This window comes from Azolla caroliniana, unplaced genomic scaffold (assembly GCF_043228905.1).
Source record: "Azolla caroliniana isolate FFs.n. ecotype wild unplaced genomic scaffold, voAzoCaro1.0.p SCAF_7, whole genome shotgun sequence".
Taxonomy (NCBI): domain Eukaryota; kingdom Viridiplantae; phylum Streptophyta; class Polypodiopsida; order Salviniales; family Salviniaceae; genus Azolla; species Azolla caroliniana.
This window is the reverse complement of record NW_028230442.1, coordinates 2,283,397-2,303,320: the sequence shown is the minus strand read 5'-3', so window position 1 is coordinate 2,303,320 and position 19,924 is coordinate 2,283,397. Positions and strand designations below refer to the sequence as shown.

At 37.0% G+C, this 19,924-nt stretch overlaps 3 protein-coding genes across 4 annotated transcripts; 2 read left to right on the top strand and 1 right to left on the bottom strand.

The window, feature by feature from the left end:
* Nucleotides 1-2,221: 2,221 nt before the first annotated feature.
* LOC147861500 (asparagine--tRNA ligase, cytoplasmic 1-like) lies at nucleotides 2,222-6,803 on the bottom strand. The gene is made up of 9 exons (XM_087322297.1): nucleotides 6,593-6,803; nucleotides 5,981-6,224; nucleotides 4,869-5,105; nucleotides 4,191-4,781; nucleotides 3,892-4,077; nucleotides 3,744-3,808; nucleotides 3,343-3,472; nucleotides 2,846-2,904; nucleotides 2,222-2,752 (listed from the first exon to the last, which is right to left on the bottom strand). Exons 2-9 carry the CDS (start codon nucleotides 6,209-6,211, stop codon nucleotides 2,569-2,571), a joined length of 1,683 nt encoding a protein of 560 aa, XP_087178423.1. The 5' UTR covers nucleotides 6,212-6,224; nucleotides 6,593-6,803; the 3' UTR covers nucleotides 2,222-2,568.
* Nucleotides 6,804-9,135: 2,332 nt separating this feature from the next.
* Nucleotides 9,136-11,318, top strand: LOC147861499 (uncharacterized). Its single transcript, XM_087322023.1, has one exon. The coding sequence runs from the start codon at nucleotides 9,338-9,340 to the stop codon at nucleotides 10,865-10,867; it is 1,530 nt and encodes a 509-aa protein (XP_087178149.1). The 5' UTR covers nucleotides 9,136-9,337; the 3' UTR covers nucleotides 10,868-11,318.
* A 3,700-nt stretch (nucleotides 11,319-15,018) lies between these two features.
* On the top strand, nucleotides 15,019-18,984 carry LOC147861498 (putative WRKY transcription factor 26). 2 transcript variants are annotated; one of them, XM_087322415.1, is made up of 7 exons: nucleotides 15,063-15,142; nucleotides 15,292-15,443; nucleotides 16,185-16,649; nucleotides 16,757-16,930; nucleotides 17,025-17,653; nucleotides 17,876-18,043; nucleotides 18,515-18,984. In XM_087322415.1, the coding sequence occupies exons 3-7, from the start codon at nucleotides 16,206-16,208 to the stop codon at nucleotides 18,657-18,659; spliced, it is 1,560 nt and encodes a 519-aa protein (XP_087178541.1). In that variant the 5' UTR covers nucleotides 15,063-15,142; nucleotides 15,292-15,443; nucleotides 16,185-16,205; the 3' UTR covers nucleotides 18,660-18,984. The 2 variants fall into 2 exon arrangements, with proteins under 2 accessions (XP_087178540.1, XP_087178541.1); XM_087322414.1 differs by lacking the exon at nucleotides 15,292-15,443 and having other exon boundaries at nucleotides 15,019-15,142.
* Nucleotides 18,985-19,924: the final 940 nt, after the last annotated feature.

Genomic DNA, 19,924 nt, shown 5'->3' with positions numbered 1-19,924 from the left:
TTAGTCATCCTTCAATAATGGTGTTACGTAATATATATATCTACATAAAGATTGAACGTCAAATGTTACATGTCCCATCGCATTTTGTTGTGAACTCCCTTAATTAACCACAAACCCTCGTTATCTTATCTACTTTCAAATTTGGATTATATTTTAGCAAGTTTCTTTCATTTTCTCTTATTTTATGCCTTTTCTCTTCTTTTGAGAATTTCCTCCCTCTCTAGAATCAAACGTGAAAGCGTATGTATGCTCTTATAACCATACTTCTTTTGTCTTTTAGTGTCAAAGGTGAGAAGTTCACGATGCGACACCATGTGCGCTAGAGCACAATTACATCATGGAAAGAATATTTGATTTCAAATTTCAAAATAATTTCCCATGATTAGATGCATCATGCAAACATGGGAAAAGGGGCATACATTACCTACTATGTGCCATTGTTGCATATTGTAGTAGTTAATGTCAATTTCACATTCTCATGCATCTAGTACCCTTTCTTTATCTATGATTCGGGTAGGGATTAATTATGTATCTACTGTAATAAAGGATGACATTGAGTGCACTATAACTTGATCTCGCCTTTTAATACAACTCATATTTCCAAACCCAATAAAAGAACAAGTAGATGCAATATTTTGCACATGGATAGTGTGTAAACGGCTCCCTACATATTACTATTATGATAGAAACCAACTCAACATATAGATTTTCAAAATAGAAGTGATGAGGGATTTCTATTTTGAAGAATCTTAACTTAGCTTTCAATTAAGATAAAATACAGATTATCATGTTTGTGACAATTCAGATTCATGATGTCACGCTAGACCTTTTTAGGACATGCATAGAGGAAGGTTTCATATTATGAACAAGTTTCATACAACAAACACTCTTTCACTAAGTGCTAAGCCAACCCCACTTTCAATTAAAATAAAATACAGATTATCATGTTTGTGACAATTCAGATTCATGATGTCACGCTAGACCTCTTTAGGACATGCATAGAGGAAGGTTTCATATTATGAACAAGTTTCATACAACAAACACTCTTTCACTAAGTGCTAAGCCAACCCCACTTTCAATTAAAATAAAATACAGATTATCATGTTTGTGACAATTCAGATTCATGATGCCACGCTAGACCTCTTTAGGACATGCATAGAGGAAGGTTTCATATTATGAACAAGTTTCATACAACAAACACTCTTTCACTAAGTGCTAAACCAACCCCATTCAAAGATGATGGGAAAGCAATGGGTGCCGTGTTATTTGCTTTGTTCACCATAATATACCTATCTACATATTAGAAAGATAAATGGATTAAAAGGGACATTGCTAAAGCATATGGAACACATGGATATGTGAAAAGAGGAAGTATAGATTTGAGGTTTTTTGCAAACAATGTAGAAGATTGAGAAACAACTAAATCTACTTACTCAATTACCATGGCCATTTCATGATCATGAAGAGCAAAAATGATTGGAGATACAACCATATTTCAAAAACGGGTGATTTGGTTGACCAATTGGTTGGTACGACAGGTCAATTCATGATCATGAACAAACAAAAATACGATATACAGGAACCCTTTATTGATAGCTATTTGAAGGAGCCAAAGCAATTTCTAATACCCTAACGAAAAGATTTTATAATTATACCATATTTCAAAAACCGGTGATTTTGTTAACCAATTTCTTGGTATGACAGGTCAATTCATGATCATGAACAAACAAAAATACGATATACAGGAACCCTTTGTTGATAGCCATTCGAAGGAGCCAAAGCAATTTCTAATACCCTAACGAAAAGAGTTTATAATTATACCATATTTCAAAAACGGATGATTTTATTGACCAATTGCTTGGAATGACAGGTCAATTCATGATCATGAACGAACAAAAATACGAAATATGGGAACCCTTGGTTGATAGCCATTCAAAGGAACCAAAGCAATTTCTAATACCCTAACGGAAAGAGTTTATAATCCTTCATGGACTTGATGCTTCAACCTCAAATCTTTTATTTCCACTAGTTAAAGAATCAACAGACAAAAAAAAGCCTAAACCATCCATCCTGAAGACACAATTTGGCTTCTCAATATCACGTCATTTAAACCTTACCTCAGTTTCAACAGCATCTCTTAGATATAAGATAGCTCATAGAAAGGAACCAAGTTCATGTTGCAAATGGAAGTTCATAAAACAAGCAGCAATCAGAAAAGATGTATACAAAGCTGATCATTTATCAATTATAAGTTCTTGAAGGCTGTTCTCTAACATTCTCAACCACAAAAATATTTAGTAAATAAAGCTTCAGAAAAGGAGATGAGGAGACAAACTTAGAATGTCAAAGTCTTATATGTGTATTTGACGGTGTTGCACAAGGATTCAGATGAATTCAACCTCTTTCAATGAAATTCAATATATGTAGGAGCTCTTTCAATGATACATAAAATTACAAAAGAAAATTGGCTTAATATCTGAAAGGAGATCTTTCAATGATACATAAATTACACAAGAATTTTGTGCTACCTTCTGCCTTGCTGATGTAGCTGTAATCTTAGTCTTAGAACTAGAAATCCGCTTTGCCAGGATAACGAGGGAATGGAATGCTATCACGGATGTTCTCTAGTCCCGTGGCAAAGAGGATCATTCTCTCAAAGCCAAGTCCAAATCCAGCATGTTTAACCGATCCATAATTGCGTAAATCTAGATACCAATCATAAGGTTCTAATGGTAATCCCATCTCGCCCAATCTTGCAAAGAAGAATATTTTATATTGCAAATGTTAGTATTGAACAATTGCTAGAGGTACAAATCTTAAAACACAAACACTGCTTTTCATTTACCTCCTTTCCAAGACTTCGACACGATCCTCTCTCTGACTTCCCCCTACTAATTCACCAACCTTTTGACAAACCAAGACAATATGAGTTAAGTTACTAATCATTTGAGGCCCAAGGATATAATCCTTAGAATCATTACATAACTCTTGGATGCATCGTCAAATCCTCATAAAACACCAGGGATGTCTTGTCTAACCTAAATCATCATGAAAGTTCAGTTCACTTCAAATAAAGTGATATCCAAGAGATTCAACACTTAAAATCAATCCACTTCTCTAACCAAAACCATCGCAAAGCTTTAAATGTACTACCATTGAGCACTTGGGACTCACAATATCCAGCAACTAAACCCAACTTGTGTCATATGAAATGGTTCTATGTGATTCAGGATTCATTTTAAATACACTCTCCTAGATGTCATTTACTGAATGATCATTCTATAGTTAAATACGCAACAAAAACTAGACTTGTGACCTACCTTCTATGGTTAGAGTACATACCTTGGGCACGAGCACATCCATAGCAGCAACTGTTTTTCCATCATCATTAAGGCGCATGTAGAAAGCTTTAATATCCTTGGGATAATTGTATACTATCACAGGTTTTTTATATACCTCTTCAGTCAAATATCTGCAAGAAGATGATTCTTATTATCTAGTCATCAAGACCATCTGAAGCAATCAAGTTAAAAATTCTGGAGCTCTAAAACATATTGGATTAAATGTGCTTAACCTATAGTATTATTATAGTTTTCATATGCAGTGCATCAAGAACAACCACAAATGAAAAGAAAACCTATCAATATAATAAGGGTAACATGGATTTTCCTTCAGTAACCAGAAATATTTGTATTAATTATCTAAAATGCATGTGATATAGCACAGGGGTACGTGTACAGTACCTTTCATGTTCAGATGCCAAGTCTATACCCCACTTAACTTCATTGTCGAATGTTTTATCTGTCACCTGTTGGTGGATCAAAACTTCTAAACATTGTCCCCCCTATTTCATGAAATAATAGAAAGAAAAAGTGATATTTGATATTGAACCTTTTCCAATATTTCTATTGCCTCGGTGTACGTGATCCTTGCAAATGGGGTTGTAGCTACAAGACGAAGTCGGTCAATGGCTGTTTTATCAAATGTTTTGGACATGAATTCCATGTCAGCAGCACAGTTCTCAAGCAGCCAAGTACATAAGAACTTTATACAGTCCTCTGCACAATTCATATCATCCTGAAAGAGTACCAGATCAATCAACATACAAATGGTTCTAACTCAAGCTTTCAAAGTATCCACCTCAAGCTTAAAAAGAAATTTAAAAGAACCAAAAGATCCTTTTATTTCACCTCAAGATCAGCAAAAGCAATTTCAGGTTCTACCATCCAAAACTCTGCTAAATGTCGAGTTGTATGAGAATTCTCTGCCCTGAATGTAGGCCCAAATGTGTAAACATTGCTAAGTCCACATGCATAAGTTTCCACCTGAAGTTGCCCAGAGACTGTCAAAAAAGCTTGTCTAGCGAAAAAATCAGCTGAATAATCAATAGACCCATCATCCTTCTTTGGCATGCCAGGTTTAAACTTTGCTCTAGCTTCTAGTTGTGCCAACAGCGCTTTTGCTTGATTGAGCTCTTGTAGACATATGGTTAAAGCATCCTTGTCACCAGCATTCTTCGCTTCCTTTACAGCCTCTCCTTTAGAGGAAACATCATTCTTGGCTGATTCAAGCTCAGTATCTGACGGTGGAGGATTGGCCTTTGCTTCCTTATCTCTTCTCTCTGCCTCACCAAACAATGTTGTCACCTGAAACATCTCCCCTGCACCTTCGCAGTCGCTTGTAGTTATTATTGGTGTGTGCACATATAAAAAGTCGTTACGTTGGAAAAATGTATGGATTGCATAGGCAAGGGCATTTCGAATTCTTGCAACTGCAGCTATCTGGATATCATGAAGATAAATGACATTACAAACAATGATTAGCTTGGAAGCTTTGTATGAGGAATATATTTCTACACATAGACTTACTGTGTTTGTTCGGGAACGCAAATGCAAATGATTGCGGAGATACTCTAATGGGAGTTTAGTTTTCGCAATTGGATATGTCGAAGGATGGCAAGGTCCTATTTCCAAAATCTTGGAAACCTTGAATTCCACCTTTTGCTTTGTTCCTTCAGGTGGCTTTTTAAGCTCACCTTCAACAAGAACGCTTGTTCCCGTTGGGGTAAGTTGCTGAAGGGAGGCAGTAGTTGCATCAACTATAACCTGCATAACGCATTGCATTATTTTATCTCGATTCATTTTATGTGTTTACCAACTAGAAAAGCTCTTCCAAGAAGCCTTAGGAGAACATAGGAAAAGACACGTCATTGGGCATTTAATAAACTGTTTCTGATTCATGCACAAAATGTTGGTACTTTTGGCATATTCACAGTTGAGACTTTTCATTTCGGACAATGTAAAATGCATGAAATACAACAACACCATAGATGATGATGAATCTTCAAGAGAAGAATATATTATTAACCTGAAGATTAGCGACTCAAAACACATTTCAGAAAGGAGGATCCAATATCCTAACAATTGGTGAAGTAGGATCACAAATTGACTTAAAAGATTTCCCTTTTTCTAGAAGCTCCATAGAAATATGCATTCAAAATAACCTCATATCTTGTTTGAAACAGACAGTTCATGGATTTTGCACTATAATGACGAAGCTTTAATAGAAAGAAGCTGAAGCAAGCAAAGAGAAATCCATAATTTACCTAAAAATTATATCAAAGCTGAATCATGTGTGTAGATCAAAGTGAAAACTTCATTTCTGATCAACAAACTTATGTAATTTCACACTAAAGATGACGGTGATTCCTTACTGGTTCAACAAATTAATGAAGCTTAATGCCATAGCTGATGATCCATCATTCGCTCAACAAATTGATGGAACACATTATTATATATGATGATGATGATGATGATGATGATGATGACCCATCATTGATTCAACAAATTACTGCAACTTAACACCATATACGATGACAATAACAATGATGATGATGACCCATCATTGACTCAGAAAATTCATGGGACTTTACACCATACATGATGATTCTGATGATCATTCACAAGAAAAAAGATCTCACCTGCAGATTTGCAATGCAGGATCCATCATTGACCTCCAGAAAAGCAAAGCTTCCTTTCCCTTGCTCACGCCCTGTCTTGACCCATCCTCCAATGACCAAGACTTGACCCACAAGACCAAGTCCTCCATCCTCACGCTCTAGAATAGATTTGATGATTACTCTCTTTGAATATTTTGCCTTCTCCACAGAAGAGGATGAAGATGGAAAAACGACACTATGATCATCTCCCATTGCCGTAAAAAACCTATCAACATAAAAAACAACTAATGAAATAAACCATTGCAGAAATGAGAGATTTTTTGCAGCTTCTTCATATACAAAGTGAAAGATTTTTCGCACAATAAAAAAGAGATTAATTGAGCAGATTTTTAAGATTCTTTTGCAGAAAATGAAGGATTCTTTCGGAAACTTCTTTGCAGTAGAAAATAAAGATTTTCTTTGCACAATCTTCGCAAATGGATACCAAAAAATTCTTGGAAGAAAAAATAAAAGATTCTGTTGCAGATGCGTACATGGGATTAAATAACAAATCATTTGCAGAGATGAAGTGTAAAGGAGGAAGAAGGAGACAGAGAGATTAAATTCTGCAAAAAAATGATTCAGGATTCATACCTCTGCTGTTTGTGTTGTCTTATTTCAGCAACAGAGGGGGGGATGGAGGGGCTCTGTTTCCCAGACGAAACCCTAATTCTGCCACACAGAGGAGGATTTTGGGAAACCCTAAACTAGGAGCTTAATTCTTCGCGGGTTGTGAATAGTGTGTTAGGGAAACCCAGAATTAGGCCTCTAATTCCTCTGAAATTACAGATATGGGCCTCCACCATCCAAAATGTGATCACAAAAATTTGACCATACCAATATAATTCTGTTGCGTGCGCAGTACGAATCAATTGAACTGAGTCGTGAATTATTTAATGCCATAAGATAGTAATTATAAAACAGAGTGGAATCTTGCAATACATAATATATATGTGTAGTGCAAATCGGTGAGCTGGACAACTAAAGAATGGGAGAGATGATTCTTCTATATACAAGCAGTATATGTCGCGAAGTATGAACTCTCTCCATGAGAAATGACTCGTAGTATGTCAATTGAGAATATATGGAAGTTGGCATCTCCCTGTATTAAATTAGCACCATTCTGGCACTGCAAAAAAGCCAGAACCATAGTGGTTCTGAGAGTAAAAGGTCTCACTTATTATAATACTACACTACACTACCATACAAAAATATGATATACCTTTCCTTGTCCAGGATTCACCTCCTAAAGTGTCTGGACTTTAAAAGTACTCCAAAACACCATTTGAAACAATCCCACTTTGTTGGGGGGTATAAAGAACGTGCATAAAAGAGTGCCTCAATTTGCTAAATTGGTGAACAAGATAGAGCACTCTACTTTGTCCATGAAATAAGAAGCGATCTAGAGTTGCCAATTATATCACATTCCCTAATATGCAAAAAAAGAAAGAAAAAAAGAAGTCAACTCATGAAAGCGCAATGGCAATTTATTATCAACATGACATGATCCCCCCATCGGGACACGATCATTATAACATTGGTTTGATCATGTTTTGGACTACAACAATTGATTTATTTGAAGCGGCTACGTTCATTTTAGAAAAGCATGTGCTTGAACAAGGCTTAATATCACTCCCTCTCGTAGCTAGCCTCAGATAGGATCATTGCATATCACTAATCAAAATCCAAGTTAGGAATTTAATCCACTCTTGCAATTAAGCATTGCATAAGCCTGTGCTTGATGAATTGACCAATGGCAAGCAAGCCACCCAACGTGATCCCCCAAAATAAATACTATCCCTCAAAACAAAGAATGGGAATGACAAGTTGCATCGAGAACTCTCTACCGTTACTAAGCAAGTCTAAGCAACGTGCCATACATCATGACCTTGACAAACCAAGATTTATTTGCAATAAAGTTTGATGATATCATTACACTACGCATGAAGAAGAGGTATATAATGGTGAAATAACCAAATTATCCATAGTGAGGTCCATCTAATTGTTATCTAGAGGCAAGATGACTCACTTTAATGTTAGTAGATTAGGGTCTTAAAGTGCTCTTTCCATCCCAGCTTTCAGAAAGGGTGGGGGGAAGACTCTCGTACCTCCAAACAAAGGGATTTATAGAAGTGAGTCTCCATCATATTTCATTCACTATCAATACATATTACTGTAGCTTTTACCTTTGCCTTTTACTCTCATTATTTACATGTATATTATTGCAAGAACAACTTCAAATAAAAAGAATCCATTAATGAACATGATGGATTTGAACATTGAATTTTGCTTGGATCATGTTGTAAACTTTTATTTTTATATTGCTAAAACTGCAAACTCAATGAAAAAGGTATTGTTTAAAGAAGTAAGGAGTCTCAAAGTTTGCTAAATCTTCCTAGGAGTATATTTCCAATATATGCCCATTGCCCATTGTTTAACCGAGAATGATAACCAAAGAAACTTAGTGATATTCCAAGCTATGTCATTGAATTCATGATAGCATGAAGAAAACATTGTTTAGTGTCACTCACTTTTCAATGTGCAAATATGTTTTTAAGTATTAGTTGCTTTCCAATGAGGGGAGCATTTGCAATCCTAATGTGATAATTGCATTGTCTTTAGACGTGCATTGAATGTTTATTGTCAGATGAGAATCAAGCCTAAGTATGACAATGTGTCCACATATCCTCAATCTATGTAGTTCAAGTAATAATCAACATGTGACTCCATTGTTCTTTCTCTAATGGAGGGGGCATGATGCATTAGGAGGGGTATGTTTGTCTTAAGCAACATTTGCAATGAATACATTCGCCTTTGGGTTGTGGATCGAGTTCAAAGAATGTTTTCAGTAGTAGTATAGTGCAATGGGGATGGATTATGGGGGCTCTGTGGATATATATTTGGGCACCTGTGTCTCAGTTAAAAGTAGCAGGAGTAAGTAATCTTTTTGTCAAGTGTTGTTGGATGGCCGCGATGAATGGGTGTCCAAATTCTCATGTCCATTGTCACTAGTAACTAAGCAAAGTCCATGTGGTCCCAGCTTGTTCACATGAATGAACGTGCAAGGTTGTGGGCGAATTCCATGGCCATGGCCACCACCATCACCATCACCATCTTCTTCTCCTTTTCCTTCCTCTGTTTCAATAGTCCGTGGCACAAGTCTAGATCTCAGAAATTCATCAATCAGAAGATATTTTTGCTGAAGGTAAGCCTCCCCCATTATTAAACACACCTGCATTCCATGGATTCTCATCTCATCTTTTCAAGTCTGCATTGATCACCCACAAATCCATTGAAGTGAAGGAACTCTAGAGAGGCAGAGGAATAAGATATATATATATGGATTGCCCAGGTCCTTGCCTGAGAACAAAGGCATCATGGGTTCTTGTAATTGCTTGTGTTTGCTTGACTATATGTATGCAATCTATCTTTGTGTGGGGATCTATGTTAGTAGCATCATGTGATGATTCTCTGGTTGTCTCGAAACCATTTCCGGAAACTCTGGTTCTTCGAAAGCTCTTATCGGACGAGGAAAAGGAAAATGCTGGGCCGAAAACTGGCGGTATATCACTCGAGCCTGCTCCGGGAACTGCCTCTACATTCCAGTTCATGGAGACTGCGATCAAAATGCCAGACTCTGGCATGGAAATCAAAAAATTCCCAGGGGCAGAAGCCATAAGACAAGTCCACATGCCGGGCGCCGAAATCAAAATGCCCTACGATGATGGTCCGAGCCGTAGAGATACTTCTATTGATCCGAGAGATTCCGAGGACGATCGAAAGCCGGCCGAATTCGTTAAGGAAAGACACAATTATGGTGCTGGAAATCCAACCAAAAAATATGGCGAAAAACACGAAGACAAGGATTATGGTGGAAAGGGGGGGGCCAAAGACGAGAAGCTTGATAATGTGACCGAAGAGAGGTCCAAAGAACACGATGATGAAGAAGAGGCCGAAGAAAGAAAGGATTCAAATGATGAGAATGTCGAAGAGATTGACCTGCATCGGGATGTGAAGTACAAGGAACAAGAAACTGGAGTTCTCGGGGAATTTCGAAAGGCTTCGAATGACATAGAGGCTCGACTAGGGGAACTTCGGAGTAGTGACACCGATACTGTGGGGCAAACACGAGAGGATGAGGACTACGACATATTGCAAGAGCTAGCCGAATTCCCTAGCAAGTTCCAAGAGACTGCGGGACGAGTGGCGGATCATCTCCGGCCCGACGTCTTGAAATGGACGGGCACCTCGAAAGAGTATTTTGACATCGCGAACCAACAAATTGCGGAGAGCTTCTTGCCCCTCATCGGGAGGCAATACGCGCCCTTCGTTGCCACAATGGTCTCCTATGCCATCCTTCTTCTCCCTTTGATCGTAGTCATTTTGCTCTTCGAGCACATAAAGGCCCTCTTCTCCTTGCAAAAAGTCATCCTTTTTGCCAACATCTACTTGACCTCGTATTTCGCGACCTTGTGGATTGCTTCTTTAGTCCTAGGTCTCGAGCCGATGTCCTTCTTCTTCCATAACACGTTGTCGAGCTATATCTCCCTTCAAATTCTACAAGCCCTCGGATATGGTGTCTACCTTCTCTTACAAGGATCTAATGTTCTCTACTCTTTCACATTGGACAAGTTGTTGACCATAAAGCTCGCCGCAGTGGCTCAATGGATCGTGGCTCTATCCGTTGGTCTTCATTACTATGTGACCGTGTTCCATCCTGCCATCGCCATAAAGCCCCCCCGGACAAGCTGGAAATCCTATGCGGTTTACATGATCTCTTTCTTCATCCTATGCCTCTTTGGAAAGTTAAGAGAGGCAAAGAAGCAATATACGAACACATGGAGTGTCAACACAACCAAAAAGAGTTGATTATCTATCAAAATTCACTTATCTCCTTTAACCTTGCACCCTAAACCCATTGATCCCTTCACATATGGGTTGGTCTTCATAGTCTTGCCCCTCCATTATTTTAAAATTGTAGTTTGTGAAGTTCTTTTTGGTTGTCATGCAATTTGAAACAAATATGTACTGAAGCAACTTCTCTGATCAACGACAAACATCAAACAAGAAGGAATTGATCAAATGTTTATCGACTCCACTATGCTTCGTCTCTCAAATCTTACCAATGGATCCAAATTAAACATGGTTGACTTGTCTTTACATATGCCTTTATCCCTAAACCACCCTAAAGCTATGGATCCATTCCAATATTTGCCATGATCTCCTTGCTCATTATATTTTTTGAATTCTTTTTATTTTGTTTTGATGTAAGTTCGAGACTACATGTATTTTAATTTGAGATATCATATAACTCCTTAAACCTCAAAAACCATGGATCCTTTGAAATGTTTGGTGATCTTCAAGATCTCTTCTTTCAATATTTTGATCTATATTTATTGAAACTATTGAAGAATGTAGGTGAGACAGTAGGGTAGCTCCTTCACACATTTAGGTTTCTTGAACCTGTCATTCTCTTGATTTGCCAAAATTTGAAGTTTTTTCATTTGCTGTCATTGGGAGTATAATTTGAGACAATATATGTATCTTGGTTCCATAATGATATATCCATTAGTTTTGAATCGTGATGGCATGGCATTACACATTCCATGAAGTGAGATGTGCTTTACGACAAATTCATTTGAGATTAGGAGCGCTACCAATTGACTCGTAATTAAAGGTTGTCATAACATTGACATTGGCATATTTTTGCATAGAGTGGGGAAATAGCATTGCCTTCCAAAATGCCATGTGAACAAAGAGGTATGAGTGAAGACTAAATGTTGGAACAAAGAGATTCAATTGATGGTATGCTATGAAACAAACTTCCCTACGTTGTTGATTAGATCATGGCTACTTGGATGAGCCAAATGTATATTGTGTTATCTTTGTCACTTTGTAAGTCACAAGTAGTAAGCTACAAGGTACTACAATAGTTAATCAAGAACGTTTGTCATCTCCATAAATGGTTATTTGGGTCATACCTTGAATGTATGTGTACAATGATGGAAATGTCCATGCCTAAAACATTTTTTCCGTGTCCTAGTAAAGCCCATGTGATATACATATGTCCACGATCCTTCAAGGAATCATAGTATCCATTGCACCTCTAGCTCTAAGGTAAGGCAAGGTAAATGACAATGGTGGCGAGGTGAGCAACAATGTTGGTGCGTGGTTAGCATCTGACAATGATAGAAGTTAGATGCTCACTGAAGAGAAGAGAAAGACTTGTTTTGCTTTCATGTGATGAAGAGTGTTAGACCATCCCATGTTAAGGTCTCATTAAAGACAAAAATAAAATATGGCCATTTCTCAAAAAAGAAAAACCAACTCTAAAGCCACATAGGATGACTTTGCAATTTAATCATCGTAATGTGAAAGAGGTTAACCTACTACGATATTGTTCCTACCATGCCCTAGGTTTTATGCATAGAGGCTATACATTTACATCGTAAGTTCTCATACACATCTACGATCATCATGTTAGGACTACCACAGTTGTATTAAGGAGTTTATATCCGACAAATAGTAGATTAATAGGTCTTAAATATCATTGACTTTTTAATCGTGATCTCTAAGCAACAATTTACATAATTTAAGGACTACAAATGTAAAAAAAAGTTCTCACTTTGGGATAACGATTTCATTACACTAGTTTCCAATATTTTGTGCTTGTGGAATGAATCTTGAAGGTTGTTTTCAATTATAGTAAATATTTAAGCGAACATTCATAAATTGGTGTTTTGGTGGCGACCAAAATTTTGAGTCACATTATTTCTTCAACTATTGCAACTACCTATAAAGTAAGTAGCCGTTAATGTACAATTAATATCGATCCACTACACTTCATATTCATCTTCCAATTGTTTCAATAATATGTGAAAGCTTGTTTAGTACTTGTCTTGAAGAATTTCAAGTGAAGAGCAAAATCATAAGAATGAGCTTAAAAGTTGTGGAGACATGTGCCTTTGTTTAAATTATCCCCGTGAACACTAATGACAAATTTACATGTCTTCCTTGTTACTCAAATCCTAATTCTAAATACAATCTTCATTGCTATCGATGGTCACATTTGACTGGTCTCTTCTTTTTGTGTTTAGTTAATTCAAGGTGTCATTCATTCTTTGACAAGTAGCTTGTTTACAATGTTTTTTGACTTGGAGGTTGGTTGTCATCATGATCCGTGACTTGATATGTTGTAATTATTCCTATTCACCTCTATTGTTGCAATAATTTTGTATTGGATATGTTATTATTTTAAGCTAAAATGTTGTTGGGACTCCACATTGTTCATGGCCACTAATAGACTAAGTCTTAAAATACATAATGCGCTATGTAACTTTAATGACTTGAAATATCATTTATCAATAAATTGCATTTTATATTGCCTAAGACTCAAGATACACTTGGGAAACTAGTAACACATCAAACAATAGCCTAATTTCTAGAAATTGCACACATAGACTATGTATGCCCCCCTTCTTATCAATGAAATGAGAATAAGTACTAAGGACTCATTTTGTAAACTCTCTATGATATCTAAACTTCAGATGTTCTTATTATTTGTAATATTTTACTTGGCCTTAATGTTGTCCGTACATGAGATTACAAACTAATGGACAAGTCTATTGTTGATTACTTATGTGCATTGTTATGAGCATGAGCATGTACACATGCCTGACACGAGAGGGCGGAAATAAGGAGAGAGGTTTATTGGTAGCTGGATACAAAATGAAGTGCCTTGGATAAATTTTCTTGAATGAATTTCCTTTGAGATGGACATTTGAAAGCACAAATCATTTTTGCCACGTTGACATCTAAATGATACTTGAAAACAAATGTGAATTGGGGGTTGATAAATTTGCATATTTGTTGACTCTCCCATTCAAATCATTATTATTCTTGAGAAAATACACCAATTGACAAACAAAGTAATAGAAAAGTTGGGTTTTGATCATGAGGAAGATAAATGGAGAGGCTTAACGGTTGAGCATTCGAAAGTTATGAGGAAAAAGGGGGTCGGAAGTCCTTGAATATGAAACAAGCAAGGCCTTGCAGTGTGGAGAAGGGCAGAAAACAAAAGTCCAATTTCTAGAAAAGAATTGTTGACTGGTTCACAGGTGAAGGCAAGAGCAACAATGATTTAATGTTGGACACAAATCAATTATCTAATGTGAATATGGGATTCTAGAAGAAAAGTGACCATAAAATGAAATCGACAGAATAAAACAAATTCGTTTTTCGAAAATAAAGGAAACTTATGGAGTCGAATAAAAGAAGTGCCTTTTGTGATACTTTAGGAATGCCTTCCTTATATGAGAATAAGAATGTGGGAATTATTAATTAGATTCCATAGGGACAATTTGTCAAGCACAAGACATATTTGTAGAAAGAGACAATTTAATGGACTTTCTAGCAAGAAAGGCCATGTACGTTAGCATAAGCTTTGCGGATACTTTTACGGGGTAGTCCATGATAGGTTGTAGGTTCCCTTGTTGGAAAGGCTAATTGTCATACTACGCATTTGCTCTTGTAAGGAACTATCATGAGAAACTATCGACATTCTTCCAGCTTGGGGACACCCTTGTTAAGAAGGAAAGGCAAAGCTAGGCTTGTAGTTGTGGGGTATCAACCATTGTGATTGTTGCCCTAGGTACGACTACATCAGGCACAATTGGCGAATGTTGTACTACAAAAGGACGACACTAGCTAGCGAGTGTTCTTTGCAGCGAGGGGGGTGGGGGGCACTATCTGGCTTAGAAGATTTGTGAGTGTTCTAGGTAGGAGAAGAATTCTTGTAATGAAAAGATGAAAAGATATGTGCCGCCAGGTTTTGGACGATCTTGTAGGAGCAAATCTTGTAAGGAACACTCACTCCTCAGGACATCCTTCTAGTAAAGGCCCATGTGAGGTCCCCAGCTCAAATTCTCAAATAGGGGCACTTTTCCACCATTAAATAAATGAATAAATGAATAAATGAATGAATGAATAAATATGTAAATAAATGAAATGACTCCTCTTTCTAGATATCTATCCATAACACACTAAGGCTTTTATCTTCCCTGTCTGTCTTTCTTTTATGTTTTAAGTATTCAGAAAACACACAGAAATTCCGCAAATTTCACCCGATTTCGCTACAGTTTGAAGGTAACCCACTTCATGAAATCACTTGTTTTAGCTTCATTTCGTGGAGATTTGTGTTCCTGTGCTTTCTCTGCTGTTTATTTTTAAGTGAAATATTGTTACCAGAAAATGAGACAGTTTTGAAGCTTTTTAACAGTGGATTTGTACTTCAGCTACCTCTTAATGGAGCTATGGCTTTTTTTTTTTTTTGGCATGGACTTCTTGTCAATTTTGGCTTTGATTTGGCAGAAAGAATCTGTAGCATCAATATCAAAAGGGTCAATAGTAGAAGAAGCTTCAGTTAAGGGAGACACCATAGTTAAAGGTAACATATTCTGTGTTTTTGATTGTTGACTCATGCCAAATAGAAACATATGTGTGTGTCTGTGTTTATAGATATGTGTATGTATACACGTAAGTATCTATATATGCAAGTATGTACCTATATTTGTTTTGCATGTGTTATGTACGTATATATATGCACATGCATGTCTATATACATGTGTATGTATGTTTTTATTTGGTGTTAGATGATAATTCAATGACATCCCACATTAAATTAGATGATGGTTGGATGATGATGTGAATAACAATTGTGGGAATGACGTGATATGTGGGATTATAGATGGTTTATGTAAAGACTCATAGTTAGATGCTGATTCGATGATATGAATAGTATCCACGCAAGAAATATTTGGATCATTACAACTAGTTGCATGATAGCTGTATTATATGTTTAAAATCTCACAGGGCTAGATGATATGTGGATTATGTGAATCACATATGTATAACACATGAGAAGATCATCTTTGTACAAAACATACATAAATAGAGGGATAATAGTTGGATGATGTGAATGACATCTTACATGGTTATGTGATAGATTGGCGGATGTTAAGCCCGTCATTCATAATCTAAAAAATGTGTGCTAATAATCCATTGAGCTGGGTGTTTCCAACTTAAAATATGACCTCGTTTTAAATGATCAACTAGCCCCTGTTTTAAGTTGGTTTGCAAGCAAATGAGGTGATTTCTTTCTTTGTTAATAACGGATTTGCAAATGCAGAGGGAACATACCTGCATCAGAATGGGAGAAGGTGGTGTTGTGACTGCTATGCTAGTTGTTCCTCCAAAGAATACAAGCAAAGAAGCTTTCCTTCAAGGTGTTAGCGATGACGTCACACCAAGTCCGACAACTTTTGTTTCTAGCCTCTTTGCAGAAAATGATCCTTATCCAGATGTAAAGAATTTTGGGCCTCCTGCCTTTCCTCTCCTAGGTGGCGAGCAAGGTTTGATGCGTAATACTAGCAACAAGGGTACTACTAACTCAGACCATCGTGATGAACATTCTGAAGAAAATCTATCAACGAACGGTAATGATGCTATCCCACATATTCCATCCAATAAAATTGCAAGATACAAGTCTATGATGCCATCGAGGCTACCGATTCCATCAGCGTGTCTTACCATCCCTCCTGGACTTAGCCCAACAATGCTATTGGAGTCCCCTATTCTCTTTTGCCCTGGTTTGGTATGTTTTTTCTACATTTATTGTGGGCCTTACGATGTCTTATTGATGTGTTGTTCATGTTCTCTGGTTTTTTTTTTCCCCTTTGAATATATACTGGAATAATGCAGGCTGATCCATCTCCCACAACTTCATTTTTGGCATCGCTTAACAATCTTGGAAGTAGACTTGTGATGGGTTCTGGCAAAAATAGTGAGAATCAAGCTCCACAAAATGATGATAATTTCCTCTTCAGACCACACTCAATACCTGCACAAAGTGGGTGCTCTCCTACAACTGGCGTGGTGCGAGTGTTAGCCTCTTTATCTTATTTTGAACAATTTATTATATGCTATGATGATGATGTATTCTTAAAAATATCTATTGTATTGTTGATAGGGGTCGTTAGGAATTTCCAGTAAGGCAGAGTCTGAAACTGAAAATAGACCCATATTGAACTCAGAGCCATCATTTATGTACGTGAAGACTGAAGACCTACATGAAACAAATGAGAGAGAGAGGACACAGATTGCTGAACCTAATAAAAAACACACAGAAACTGAAGCAATTCTATCTCACCATGGAGTTTCTATGAATGGGAAGCCATCTTCAGATGGGTACAACTGGAAGAAGTATGGACAAAAGCAGTTAAAAGGTACTGAGCGGCCTCGTAGTTACTACAAGTGTACACACCCAAATTGTACTGTGAAGAAACATGTCGAATATTCAGATGAAGGAGAAATAACGGAAATTACATACAAAGGGGAGCACAATCATCTCAAGCCACAAACCACGAGAAGAGCATCTAGAAATGCTGCTCAGATAATGGTGGATCGGTCGGAACGAGGATCACATTTGCAATCCAATGAAGATGGTCTCGAAAAAGTGGAGTCTGATAGGCATCAGGCTGACATGCCATCCTCATCAGTAGTTATTTCTCATACAGGCATGATTGCCACTCCAGAGCAATCCTTCTGTTCCCCTAGTGACGAGGATAACTGTGACGATGAGCAAGAGTCAAAACGAAGGTATGCCATCTTCTAGCTCAAGAAGCAACAACAATACCATTAAGTTTTCAAAAACTTGCCAGAAAAACCCTAAATTTTCAAAGGTTACCTGAGTGCTCCTCTACAGTAGTAAAACTTTTGTACTATGGAAAATTGGGTATTCTCATAAATACCCAACATGTTAGGGCTCTTGTTTCTATTCATCATTCATGATTTGTTCACGTATGTGTATACATGTATCAGGAGAATGGAGAATGGTGGGGAGATGCCACCATCATATCCACCACCGATCAGGACTATCCGTGAGCCACGAGTGGTGGTACAAACAGTAAGCCAAGTCGATATTCTTGATGATGGATATAGATGGCGCAAATATGGCCAGAAGGTGGTTAAAGGCCATACCTATCCCAGGTATGACAACAAATCTCCATCAGTGTTGTAGAACAGCCTTCCCGTTATGCATATCATTGTTTATAGTTGAGTTATGTTTAAGGGAAAGCTTTTTCAATGTTTCTGTAATTCTCAAAATGCCCCACATATGTTATGAAAATTCCCAAAATACTATTCAGGTTGATGCCACTCCCAGAATGCCACAACTCATAGATACTGGCTTTATTCTCCATGCACTATTGAATCCATGTCTAGTGACCTCCTCTTTCCGTTTGCTATCTAACCCATTTGTTGCTTTTGATCATTACATATTATTAGGATTTACTTATGCAGTAATCAAGCTCTACTAAATAGTTATGATTCAAACCAGGAGTGGCATTTTGGGAACAAAGAGTCACATTTTGACATTTTTTGGCCCTAAAAATGATTATAATACTTCTGATGCTAGAAGAAAAAAACTATTTTAATCCATTGAAATGATATGACCTACAGAAACTACTACAAATGTACAAATGCTGGATGTGGAGTCAGGAAGCATATTGAGAGATCATCATCTGATCCAAGGTCGGTTAAGACAACATACGAAGGAAAGCACAATCATGATGTTCCTTTGATAAGGGGTCGAGGCAGTGCTTGAGATTGTGCACAATTGGGTGTAGTTTCAAAGAAGCCATATCTTGGAAGTTCCTAGTGTAATGATTAGATTCATGTAAAGATGTGCTTTAAACTCAAAAGACTTTCAAATGCACATGCAAGGCTAGGTAAGCTACCACTAATGAGAAGAAGAGACATTGACATGTACAGTTTAAGCAAAAGATGTCTAACCTATTCAAATGGCATGAATGAGAGGATTTGAAAATTGTTAATTATCTCAAGACCCTCACTTGACCTTTCATGTTTTCCGCCTTCAGGGGGGAGGCTTGACAAATACTAATGAATCAATAATAACATAATTCAGAAAACCAATTGGCATTCTTTCTTCATTCCAAGCAAAATAAAGTGAAGTATAATGAGGGTATGATCAAGCTTTTATTAGCAATGTTGGCAATCCCGACTTATGGATAATTGTTCCTTACTTATTCTGAGCAAATGAATAAGAAATGAATGTGTAATTTGAAGTATTATTGACAATTAGTTTCTCTCCTTGGTCCTTAATCACCAGTCTAAGTGCACAAAATACATGTTGTTGATAAGATAAGTAATCTTCTTGAACATTGTTGCTACCAGTTGTGCACTCCATGAGAGCAGCCTATGAAGTCGTGAATTTCAGAAAAGAAGACTATGATATGGAGAATTTCAGAATAGACACCTATGATGTGACCTAATTGCTATTTTTTCACTTGTTTTCTCGAGTGAGTAACTTTTTAACTGTCTTGTTATTTACTTGCGTTTGTATCCTTTTTGAATTACTTTTACTTGCTTTGGGATCTTGTGTTTGCATTTTTTTCAGTGCTAAAGAAAATCAATGGTATGCGGAGAATGTGCTTACTAATTTGGAGGGGAATTCCCTATGGAAGGATGATAAACGATTTTGTGAAATAAATATTGACTTTGAGGAGAAACCACAAATGGCATAAAGTAAAACACTTATGACTTACATAAGAGAGGAAAAGGTGTGACGAGACAGTTTGTGAACCCATACAATCCCAAGAAAAAAGTTGGAATACATTCAACCAATACACGTTATAATGAACTTGTATTTTGGTGGATTATTAAGATTCACATATGTTCGCCACAACATAAATGTGAAGCATGGAGCACATGACACGTCCAAGAAAACATTGTGATAATTGAGTATGTTGTAGATTAAACTTTAGGATGTCCCATGGCCATGATGAGCTTAGGTAATGTTCCCCATGGAGATACATATATAATGTTGTGAACACATTGCCATCTCTATTA